We start from the raw sequence: 12,712 nt of genomic DNA, 5'->3' as shown, positions 1-12,712 counted from the left end.
AATTGGAAGATGGAGAGAGAGATAAATGAGGTGTTTTGTTTGTCTAAGACTCTGTATGGTTTCAATAGTTCTATTATTTCAATTATTTTATCGGCTATCATAGAATTAAGAATAGTCCAGAAAGAGCGTAGAATCATATTTAAATACATCGGAGTGTGTCCAAAAATCCCCCCACATTCGCCGCGCGTGTTCGTGAAGTCGCCGCGTCATGTTGCCAGATGGGAAAAATATATAATCATAACACAAATGTAAGGTAAAAAAATAAAGAAATTTGTCAATTTTCCTAAAATTTTATTGTGCACGCGGAAACATTGATTGACTCAACAGAGTAGATAAGTAAAGGGTCATTTAATAAGAGTAATTGAATTAATGAACTTAAAAAAGAAAACATTTTTTTTGTTTTACATAAAACGGATATTTTCATATCATGTTAAATAATATTTTATGTTTTAAAGATAATGTCGGTCAAATGTCCACCACGGCGTTGTTTAATCTGAGGTGCAATTTTCATTAGATGAGCAAAGTAGGGTTAAAAAAATACTACCCTGGCAACACTAACGAAATGTCATATTTCAATCTTCCTCGACAGATACAAAAATTATTCAATACCTCCCATGACACCAAACACAATTAGTAGAGTTACTAGACATTCCATCCTGATGCTGCAAAAGCAATAAAAAATTAACAAAACTTACGGCCAAAGAGGATCGCTCTACTTCTGCATTAAAGCGTTCAATCTACTTCTATTGTACGTAAGGACAATTAGTAAATACTACCACTATAAAATCGCTATTAAGAAATGGATAATGGAGGTGAAATGCGCACGGATTGATGAGTGGATCAGGCCAAATATGTTTTTATTATGTTTAATAAAGCATGCTTCAAAATTATTTAAAATGTCTCCTTCGGCACGGGACTTCATAAATTGTTCATAAAGAACAAATAAAAAAAATTGTATGTTTATTTTTTGGGTGATACCGTGTGTGTTGGATTTGTTCCGACGTTTCAGCTACCATTGCAGGAGCCATAATCAGGGTAAACTGAGTGTTTAATATAAAAAAGTATGTGTTTAAGTACTAGTAATTTGTACCGTGTCGCAGTCGGCAGTAGGCACATTTCTATTCATTTTTGTAGTATGTAGTGCTGGGAACCATGTTGGGTTTAATTTCAGCCCGTCGTCTTTGTTTATGTTATTTGGGTGTCTGTGTATTTCGATTGCCTCTTTTATTATTGTAAAATTTTCGGTTCGATGGCGAAAAAATGTCCAGTGTCAATAAAGTGTTCCGCTATTGCGGATTCGTCAGATGGCTCCTGCAATGGTTGCCGAAACGTCGAAACAAATCCAACACACACGGTGTCACCCAAAAAAGAAACATGTTGATAACAGTGATCGTGAAAACCTTCACACCTATTTGAATAAATTTGTATTCCCTTAAAAAAAACATTTTACAAATTAGAATATTTCGTTTGCATGGTTTCATAAAATGTATAAACACGGAATATTTATGAAAATTATTGATACCACTTTGAAAACCTTGTAATTAACACTGATACATTTTTTAAAGATGTATTCACCCAGTAACACTTAAGGAACAAATATTTTAGACAACAATAACTAAATTCTATTTCTATTATATAATGTTGAATTCTCTATCCTTATGTTTATGAATCAACATATTTAATTTTATAATAATGACACCTGTCTCGAATATGTCGCAAAAGCGATGAATTGCTGTCACCGGTTATTTCAAATTTGTGGATTTGAGTATCTTTACTTTTTAATTTCTATAATAATAAAAAATATATGGATTGCATTTTTAATGTAAATATCAGCGCCGATATTCAATATACCTGAATTTATATTTAGTGAAAGATTAATAATGAAATGAGTTATTTTCCTCGAATTAAGTTCGCAAATATTTTTTCCGTTTACTTATAAAACAAAAATTATGATGGAGTTGTTTTGTCGTATTATAAAAACGTAAATGCAGTGTACATGTAAAATAAAATCATTGAATGATTCTGAAACTAATGAGGTGTGTTGTGTGCGAATGGATCGAGATATCCAACACACATTCACACGAGGAAGTATGTATGTGTGTGTATTATACATTGTACGGTCGTAAGCCGGTGGTGGTTGTTGATGTAGGAAGGGTGGCGGCGGCGGGGGGGAGTAGTGCAACAAGTCACAAAGCCTGATGTCTCAATTAAGGCTCTCGTCCTGTGACAGTGATATACCCTCCGCATTGGCAGAGATTCTTAAACGAACCGCAGGAAATGGAAATTATATAATTAAGTAGAGGGTTTAGTTATCTAGAAATATTTTTGGAACAACGCTTTATTTTATCAGTACTTAAAACGTGTATTTCAGTAGACATAAAATATTATAAAATAGCTGAATAGAACCAGGATCCTAAGCGAGTGTTTCTGACTCGATGACTACTCAGGTGAAAATCCTGAAAAAGGAAATCGACTGGGGATAAGCCCGCCTAGTAGTGTAGTGGTTGGCACATTCGCCTGCCGTACTTGAAGTCCCACGAGGAAGTTCAGTGGTTTTTTTATTTGTTAATTGACTATCAAACTAAGCCACTTTTTTAAAAAATGTATCGCATTATCGGCGCTATGATTTTTTAAAGTTTTGGAATTCTGAAAATACTCCGCGTGTGACGCCCCAAGTTCTCTTCGGTGAGTTCTGCTGATTCCCGTAAACCGGAAATATATCACAACACTATCATTGGTTGATTTGGAAGAATTAGTAACGTCGTTCAAAGTAGTGCGTTTTTTTTTTTTTTTTTTAAACATACATTTTCAAGAAACTTCGCCGTAGAATTCAATGCTCTAATTTTTACCGCGCATTGGAAAATAGGATACAAACATTTTGTGTATCCTATTTTCCGTGGCACTGAACGACTGAACTTCGCCGCCATTGGCTGAACTGTATGAAGTAATTAAATTTATAATTTACAAGAGAATTTATCACCTAATTTTAATGTTATTTTGATTGTTGTGATTCATTTTCTAAAACATGCTATTTATCTGAGTATTTTAACCCCTAAGCAAAGAGAAATATGTATGTAAATGGCTTCCTACTTCCTACACAGACCGCCCGCGCCCTTGTGCGAGTCATTGACTATCAGAATCTGGTCTTAGTGAGTTGAGATATATGGAAATGTGACTTATACAGAGTCATTACGTGTCTTAGAGGTCGAATGATTGTTATTTTAATGTTCCCGTGTGTTTCTCTTACCTTATTTTTAAAAAATAAAAAAAATCTTTTTTTTTTTTTACGTAAACCTTAAGAGCTATTTGTTATGCAGACATCTGCTATTTGTTATGCAAACATTTGTAACCCAGATGCTAATTCTGAACTGCTTGATAAGTTGGAACGATCGCAGAATGTTTGTTCTCGTTATATCTTTAATCTTCGCAAATTTGACCTCATAACCGATTACCGCACGCAACTACACTGGCTCAGTATCAGGCATAGAAGAAACATTCACATTCTATCGCCTCTTCACAATATTTTGAATAATCCCACTTCGCCAGTTTGTCTGAGAGAGCTCTTTCAACCTCTATCGCTACATGGACTATCTCTTCGCTCTAGTAACTAGAGAACCCTTTAATATCCCTTCACCGCTCTAATTTTCTCGCCTCCTCTTTCACAGTAGTAGCTGCTCGATTGTGGAATAATCTACCCACTAATGTTAGAGGCGCCCCTTCTTTATTTACATTTTAAATCAAGATTGAAATGTCACTATCTTTAGATAGTTTATGTTTGAGTTTTTCCTGTCTCCTTCTTTCCATCTTATCACCTCTCCCCTCCTCTCTTCATAGTATAGTGTATTTTTTTTCGTTCATGTTTGTTTTTAACTTTTTATGAAATTATAAGTGTAAATTTTTTAGTTAATTTTTGTTTGAAATGTTTTATCAAATTATAAGATTCTGTTAAAATATGACATGTACTTATAATTTTCTGAAACTGAACGGTTTGGGTAGGTAGGAAGAAATTGCCTTAAGGCAATATGCCCGGTCCTTATATGTTTATAAATTGTATATGAATTTAAAGTGTAAAATAAATAAATAAAATTAAAAAATAATATCGTATTTTAAAAAATACATGTTACATATTTTTTAGGTTTTCATAGAGGAACTTTAGCCCTAAGGGAAATTGTACACAAAAAATATTTTCTTACGCGCTCAAAAAATCAAAGCATTCAATTATATGGCAAAGTTTCGTCAAAATCTACGAAAAAAATATTTAAAAATATTTTTATAAAAATTAACTACTTTGAACGGCGTCACTAGTTCATAGGAATCAAACAATGATTTCTATGAAAAATTTAAGTATCTTACTTCGTCAGGAACCATTAAACACGTTTCAAATATATTTATTTATTTTAAAGAAACAAACAGTCGACAATGATATAATAACTTTTTTTTTTAAATACAGTTTAAAAACAGACCAGCAAAGTTTTTAAATAAAAAAAATGATTTTTTAATTTTTGGTAGAGATTTTTTAATTTTATTTTATGGACGTTTGAACAATCATGACTTTATAAACTTGACTCTATAAGACAGTTCGTCAACAGTTTATGTCAGAACTTCGGGGCAGTAACCTCACAAAAGAAGATGCACAGGAGCAGCCGATAGAAAGGCCTGAAGGCCCTCTGTGGACACTGAATAAACCCAACGTAACAAAACGATGAAAACGGGGAATAATTATTTTATGTTAATTTTTTTATCAATGACAAATACAAATAATCTAGTTTTTTCCAGACATCGTCAAAATCAGTTAAACCAATTGCATTATATTCCTATCGTTTTGATTCTTAAACTTATCCTTCAGTTCGAATTTTATTTCAATTTAAATAATTATGCAGTAAAGCAAAATAAGTTACTAACACAAACAGAAAATTATCTTTGACGGACGCTCCGTACAATTAGTTTTTTAATCGTATAGTTTTGGCAATTTGCAATTAATTTGGACGCGATGATTACATACCTTTACAATAAGTAAAAACACATACGTATCTATTTCGATTAATAGAACTACGTCATTTATTTTTCCTTTTAGAAATTATTCGGATATCTCTCACAAGCCACCGCTTTTAAAAATGGCAACACAATAAATACGTTTTATCGACATATAACCATCATTCCTTCACTTTGAATTCGGGCACGAGTGCGGATGCGGGTGCGGACGCGGACAACATCCTTCACAGCCTACGCGGGCAACATTTGGGGCTGTAACCCATACAATGATAGCGTCGATCTTTATCTCCGCCAGGGCGCGCCATCTCGCATTCCCGTTCTAATTAAAGATCCCTATCTGCCAACACTAAAAACTCCCATCCAGCCTTATTAATTCCTAATACTCAGATCGACTATCTGCGCCGGGGATCGGGTATTTATACGTATATTATAATATTAGAAGCAGGCCGGCCTCGGTTACTGAGTACGCGATAGTGTATCGAGCTTACTTCGGAAGGCTCGTGCTGATATGAATAATTGCTGTTTATTATTGTAGATTAGGCCGAGAGCGGCCGATAGTGATGGTAATTAGAAATATCGCATTTGTTGCCGCAGTGGGTAGGGAGTAGTCTGACGGCGAGCAGCGAGACTCGCGCACTCGCATACCGCGTACCGAGTGCCGAGTGCCGATTTAGGACTGAAAGCTAGAGCTAGATGGTTCACCATACGCAGTCGCGCCACTGCCCGAGCAGACAACAATCTCGAATGCGGCGCGGAGCTCCTTATACTGAGATATTGTCGTTAGTTCGCGCTTTTTAATATTATAGGCAACATACGTATATTATAATTACGTAGAAGCGAAAAATGTTATAAATTAATATTTGTTTATTTCAGGTGAAGACGAGGAATGGGGAAACGAAGGCGAAGCAGCAATGCCAGCCGAAGTGAGTGCAGTCAGTCCTCCACTTCCTCGACTGAGGCTCAACACCAGCCTCGCCACAGATCCCGCGCGCGGCTCCTCCACCCCCGGGCCGGAGCGCACCCCGCCACCGCCGCCCCCGCCGCCCACCACAGCGGCGGAGTACATGGCTTCTCTGCCTCCGGCTCTACAGTCTGCCCTCGCCGCGGGTCTCTTTCCTCTGCCATTCTCGGTAGACGGACAGCCCCCCTCGGCTCCGCGACCTCCCCCGGACCCGCCGGAGTCCGCTGTCCGGCAACTGACAGTGCCCCTGTACATGTGCACCCCTTGCGGAATTCGGTTTTCTTCTTTGAGTACCCTCGAGGCGCATCAGACGTACTACTGCACGCACAGAGTGCCAAAACCGTCCGTCGAAGAAGATGGCAAAGTATCCGGAGCCGATGGAGGAAGCTCGATAGGAATATCCAACGATGAATCGACATCCGATGGACCCAATAAGTCATTGAGAACTGGAAAGCAATACACATGTACCCATTGTTCTTACAGTGCCGATAAAAAAGTCAGCCTCAATAGACACATGAGAATGCATTCGATATCTCCGAGCCCTCCATCTTTACCGAGTTCGACAGCTTCCAATGGTGATATAAGAGAAAACCCCGAGTTGTCTTCCCCGCCCATACAGCTCGTGCAAGATCGATACTGCACAGATTGTGATATTAGATTCAACTCTACTAAGACATTTCGAGCTCACAAAATGCATTACTGCAGTACGCGCCAAGTTGTGAAATCTACTCCCAATTCGGGAACGTCTGTGACACCTTCAGTTACGGTCAAAAGTGGTTCATCTTGCACATCCGGTTCGGCACCGCCTTCCCCCAACGAAGCTTGCAAATCACCTCCGTCTCCCACCTCGGGTAATACCGGGCAACAACCTCTTCTAGCCTTGCCGACCAACCCTATTCTCATAGTGCCATATTCACTTTTCAGAGGTGCCAGTGTTCTTTCAGGGTCGACTGTACCGGGTTTGCCTAATCCAGACACGCCGTGCTTTTTAATGCCAAACGGAACTATTCAACCGATGTCCCACGCATTCACTCCGTCCCACAGGCCACCTCTACCGTGTACGCCCTCCGAAGTGTTAAAGTCAATAAATAAGACTAGAGATTCTCAAATGAATAGAGATCCGTCAATACCATTAGATTTAAGTATAAGACGATCTCCGGAGCGCAGAAATACCACGGTTGTGGAGTTGGACGAACAAGAAAAAGAAAACCGATTACAGCACGCCATAACGCCGGAACAAATCGTTTGCGCACCTTCGCTGCCGGGATCCCCACCGCTGACTCCTTCACCTAGACAAGGAGGTTCGCCCGACTCGAGAGAATCTCCGAAACGAAAATACCAAGAGTCTCGCAGTAATAGCCCAAAACGAACCAATTCAACGCCGAAATCAAACTCTGACGAAAGTGTTCGCCTAAGTCCGAAATGTAAAACTCCAGTGTCGGTCACCAGCTCGATGATGCCTTTTCCGATTTCGACACCGATACACCCCTTATTCCTACGCTCGGGGGCTTCGTTGATTACCACGGAAATGGCGCTAAGACTAGCCACCGAGCTTCCGAGTATACAGACTGCGCCCCAGGTGTTGGTAAAGCAAGGTGTATCGAAATGCAAAGAATGTAACATCGTGTTTTGTAAACTCGAAAACTACCTGGCCCACAAAAAGCATTACTGTTCCGCCCGAGGACAGAGGGAAGACGGAGACGGGGTCAAGGCGGGAGCGAGTCCCCCCGTCAGTCCCAACAACAACACGACCGGGAAGACGAGCCCCGTGACGCAGTACCAGCAACTGATATGCGCGGCTTGCGGGATCAAGTTCAACTCTCTGGACAACCTCACCGCGCACCAGTCGTACTACTGCCTGAAGAGGGCGGAGATCCAGGTGAAGAGCGCGGAGGAGGGGAAGAAGTGCCCCAAGTGCAAGGGGGCGCTGGAAGCGGGGCACGCGTGCGGGGCGGAGGGCACGGCGGGCTGGCGGTGCCCGTGCTGCGACGTGGTGAGCGCCACTGCGGGCGCGGCGCAGCGCCACATGGAGTCCCACACGGGGGTGAAGGCCTTCCGCTGCACCATCTGCCGCTACAAGGGGAACACCCTCCGCGGGATGAGGACACACATCAGGATGCACTTCCAAAAGAGATCTGCAGATTTACAGGTAAGATTAATTTATGATCTTTTTAAGGTATTTCATAATTATAATCGTGTATTGTAGTAGAATTGTTCTATTCCTTTTTAAATACGAACAATTTGTTCATACTCCACCTTCTTTCTTTTCTGCTTTTCGTTCATTAATAACAAAATTAAAAAAAAAAACAAATTCAAAATTCGGCTAAACTATTCATACGTTTAAATGTGAATTACGTACCTACTGTTTTTAATGTATAAAAGTTTTTTATTTTTTATTAATTCCTTGCGAGATTCTGGTATATTTAAAATAAATACAATCAAACCGATATAAATAAAAGCGTTTTCTGTAACAAATTCATTATTCTTCGTATGTATAGTCGGTCTCGTGGTGTAGTGGTCAGCGCGTTCGCCTACCATGGTAGGCGAAACTTTCATGCAAGAGGTCTCGGGTTCGATTCCCGACATGGTTGGCGGAAATATTATTCTAGAGTAAAAAGGTGTTTTTACACTAGAATATTTCAAAGCCTCTGGACTGGTACCTGAAGCGTAGGACTGATCATCTTACCGTCATGTAACAAAAATGATCAAGGTACACTGCGATTGGTGTACCGATGTAGTGCCCAATGCACCATTAGGTGCGGAAAGGGAATGATAATGACGATTGTTCATTATGTACAACGCACACGTTGCACGTGTTTATTTTTTTCTTAATAAAAATAAATATTTGCGTTCTCATAATCATTAAATAAATCTACCCAAATATATCCTTTTTAAGGCCATTTTCAACGAGTTGTAAATAATCCACTATTAGAAAATGGGAATCAAGTTGGAATATAATGGGATTCGAACCACGGTCCTTTGATCTGTGAGTCCGAGACACTAGCCACCGGACCTCAAACCCGAAAAACAAAAAAGCTGCAAAATATTATTCTATTTGAAACTACAAACGAATCAAATGTACAATATTAAATACCTATACGAGTATTTTATAATCTACTTCTATGCACGAAAAGAAACACGTAGAAAAGAAACTTATTATTGAGTAGTGTATTATGTATAATGTGCACCTTTTTTTTAAAAATTTTATCTTTAAAAACTCTTTAACTTGCATAAATTATAGCAAAAAGTAGTAATGCCATGTCAGTAAATATCACCATTATTTGTAGCTATGCATTTTTTACTTGCGTAATGAATGTCATTGGATTAAGCATTGTGTATCAATAATTTATTATATTTTTATGAATAGGTTCGCTAGTCACAAAACTGTAACGATAATAATCGACGATAAGATGTTATCGTAGATTTATGTGTTCTATCGACAATCGTTATCTCCTACATAATCTATAAATGCACCCATAAAAACATATTGCATTGATAACACATAAAAAGAAATCCAAAGTGGATTGTAAAATATTGATGTTTGATAGTAAAATATAAATATAGACGTATTTCTGCAAGCAAAACCAGATTCAATTATTGAACACTACACTTCTATTTATCTATTTTATTAAACACGTATATTGGGATTTTACGTGTATTGAAGCACATATTTTCAGTAAATAAATAAAGGAACTTATATTTCACTTAATTCTCTTAACATCTTTGTTCAAAAAACATTTTTTTAGGAGCTTTCAAAATACTACTTGGTCATCAATCTGTTGCTCTATATTTTTTTTGTAAAACTAATGACGCACATCGTAGGCAAACATATTTTATATTACCTAAAATATGAATTTATTTTTATTCTTATAATGATATAAACGAGTTGTTCACCAACAATAATTTAAGTTCCTTTTACAGGAAGAGAACTTCATCACGTGCATTCTAGAAGACGAGGGATCCCGCACTACTTCGGAGACCGGCAGCATCGGGAGCACCGGAGCGGGGAGTGCGGTGGGGACTGTAGTGGGGGGGCAGGTGCTACCCCCACCACCGCCACCCACCCCCTCCCCACCGCGCCCGGATCGCCTGCACTACTGCGACTCCTGCAACTACAGCTCAACATACAAGGGAAACGTCGTGCGCCACACCAGGTTGGTCCACAGCGGCTCCGGAGCCAAGAGCCCGGGCCTGTCGCTCATAGGAGAGGGAGAAGAGTCGCTCGTCCTCAACGGAACCGAACCACACATCACCAAATCCATCCTAGAAGACGAGCCGAGACCCAAAGTCATCATCAAACAAGAACTCGACGACGAACCCGACATAGACGTGACAGAACCCAACGATGTTATCAAAACTGAATACATCGAGGTAAAAGAAATTAAAAAAGAGGTCAACAATAAAGAATCGCCGATTTTAGAAGTAGACGCGGATATATTGGAAGCCACGGCCAAACTGGGACCGAAATACTGCAAGTCCTGCAATATCTCGTTCAAGTACATGTCCACTTTCATGGCCCATAAGAAATTCTATTGTTCCAGTCACACGGGAGAAAATGTCGGCAACAACAATCTGGCTGTCAGAGCAACCGAAGCATCGGTCCTGTAAATAGTGCAAGATCAGACAACATTTCTACATACAAGAAATACGCAGGCTTAACTGTCTTATGTAGTTTGTGTTAAGTGGGTAAATGTAAACCAATAAAACGATAAATAAATTTTTTAATGTGCCACCTTTCGCATAATAACCTACCATAGAAATAAGTCGTTTCAATTTACGTAACTTTAAGGTTTTGTCATTGCATGAAATGTAATCTAATCCGCGATTTAGTTGTAAGTTGATTTGGGACAACCAAAAAGTGCAATGTTGATTTATAGAAGCAGCGAATGGTGAGTTTATTGTATGTATATTGTACATAAATATGCAGTTTGGACTGCGAGTATGTTAAGCTCTTTCTTTAATTCCAAGAAATCTCCTTATGGATCTGCTAAGGGCCAGTTATTTAATACATTTATTAAGTTTACATAATACAATCTGCTTTGGATTATAAATGATTGCGTATGGTGCATTTATTGTTTTTTAGTAAAGCTGTTAATCAATTTGGTTAGGTTTAAATACATTTTAGAGTAAGAAATAATAACACGCTATATAGTTGGTTAAAGTGTTGAATCTGTAAGTCATTATCGAGTATACGTACATTATTGTATACACTCTACATTATAGCGTAATAAAGTAAGGAAAATGTTTGTAATTATTATTATATTCTGATTATCATTATTGTTGGTAAATATAGACTGGATACAGTTGTTGTTTGTCTTGGAGTAATGTCTGATTATTACATTTCTTAGAAATTAAACGCTGATTTCATTTTATGAGTTTTCACTGTAATTTTATAATTACTGTATTTTAAGACTTTGTTCAGCTGTTGTTAATGGCGATGATGATTATTTGATACATTTGGATCAAATTCAGAGTCCATTCCTGACTATTGTCACGGCATGTTTATTTCATATCAAAATCTCGTAAAACCAACATGTATAACTATGTTCATCTAAAGCCACCTTGGTTTATGTCATTATTCTAAAACTTCTTCTACAAAGGAGTACACGAAATTAAAGTTTTGAAAGAAAAATGTATCACCGATTATATTCACCAGTTGTAATGTCGCATACTTACGTGTGAAGTAAATAGGTATAAACCTAACTAATAACTCTGGTTTTATAACGAAATCTTGAATGAGAAAAATGATCATGAACGTGAAGAACAAGTTTCTATTAGAAATAAGCAAGCAGTCAGTCATTATGTCACCGAACGATTTGTTTACATTTGTTTTGATTGATTTGAAAAATAATTTATAACTCGTTCAAAAAACTTTACCGCATTTGTCTTGCTAGAATGAAATAAAAGAATGGCGTAAGATCACGATTTTCAGTAGGTTCGTAAAATTATATTTTTGATTGAATATATAAATATCCAAATATAAATCACACAATAAATTTAAATGAATGTAATTCAACCGAGATATTATATTTAAAATCAGACTGATCCATTCAGTAACCAACAATGAATTTGAATGTTTTTAAATATGTATTTACGATAACACACATAAACACTCGATTTCGTTACAAGATGGATGAAGTTTGATTTTGCCATAACGGAGGTTGCCAAGAAAAGTATTTTAAGTGTATTTCAGGGTAATTCATTGTGAGTGAAGACACTATTAGAAATATTATTTGCAAAGTGGTGTAATCGTCAATGCGTTTGCCTACCATGCAAAAGGTCTCGGGTTCGATTCCCGACATGGTTGAAATGAAATGTTTATTTTAAAAGAGTGTTTTTACACTAGAATATTTCACAGTCCGTTGGCTGGTACTTGAAGCGTAAGACTGACCATCTTACCTTCATGTAACAAAAATGATTTGCCAAGTACTAATCAGTGCTAAAGTACAATAGCACAGTCCCGTGAATTATTTTGGCTGTTTATTACTAGACGTCAAACATCAGAAATTAACATCCAAAAACAACACATTTACGCATAAAATACTTTTTAAGGACCGCCGATAAATATTTTTACTACCAGCACCTAAAGATACCAATTGTAAAATGACAGTTTTTTCTGGTATTTATGTATAATTTTTTTTTAGCGTTTTCGGTTATGAAATTCATATTTGTGACTTACTATATTTCTTACCCATATAACAAGCTAACAAGTTGCTTATATGTAAATAAAATACCGAATCCATGAGACTTTGTACATAA

The 12,712-nt window shown here is 37.7% G+C and overlaps 1 protein-coding gene across 1 annotated transcript; it reads left to right on the top strand.

The window, feature by feature from the left end:
* Positions 1–5,584: 5,584 nt before the first annotated feature.
* Positions 5,585–11,565, top strand: LOC148282407 (zinc finger protein ush-like). The gene is made up of 3 exons (XM_088225143.1): positions 5,585–5,771; positions 5,866–8,102; positions 9,875–11,565. The coding sequence occupies exons 2-3, from the start codon at positions 5,904–5,906 to the stop codon at positions 10,559–10,561; spliced, it is 2,886 nt and encodes a 961-aa protein (XP_088081269.1). The 5' UTR covers positions 5,585–5,771; positions 5,866–5,903; the 3' UTR covers positions 10,562–11,565.
* Positions 11,566–12,712: the final 1,147 nt, after the last annotated feature.

The sequence above is a fragment of the Micrasema longulum genome, unplaced genomic scaffold, assembly GCF_059751315.1.
Source record: "Micrasema longulum isolate JH-2025_06_02 unplaced genomic scaffold, ASM5975131v1 h1tg000333l, whole genome shotgun sequence".
NCBI classification, from domain to species: domain Eukaryota; kingdom Metazoa; phylum Arthropoda; class Insecta; order Trichoptera; family Brachycentridae; genus Micrasema; species Micrasema longulum.
Note: the sequence above shows the minus strand (reverse complement) of the source record. Positions and strands in the feature narration are given on the sequence as shown.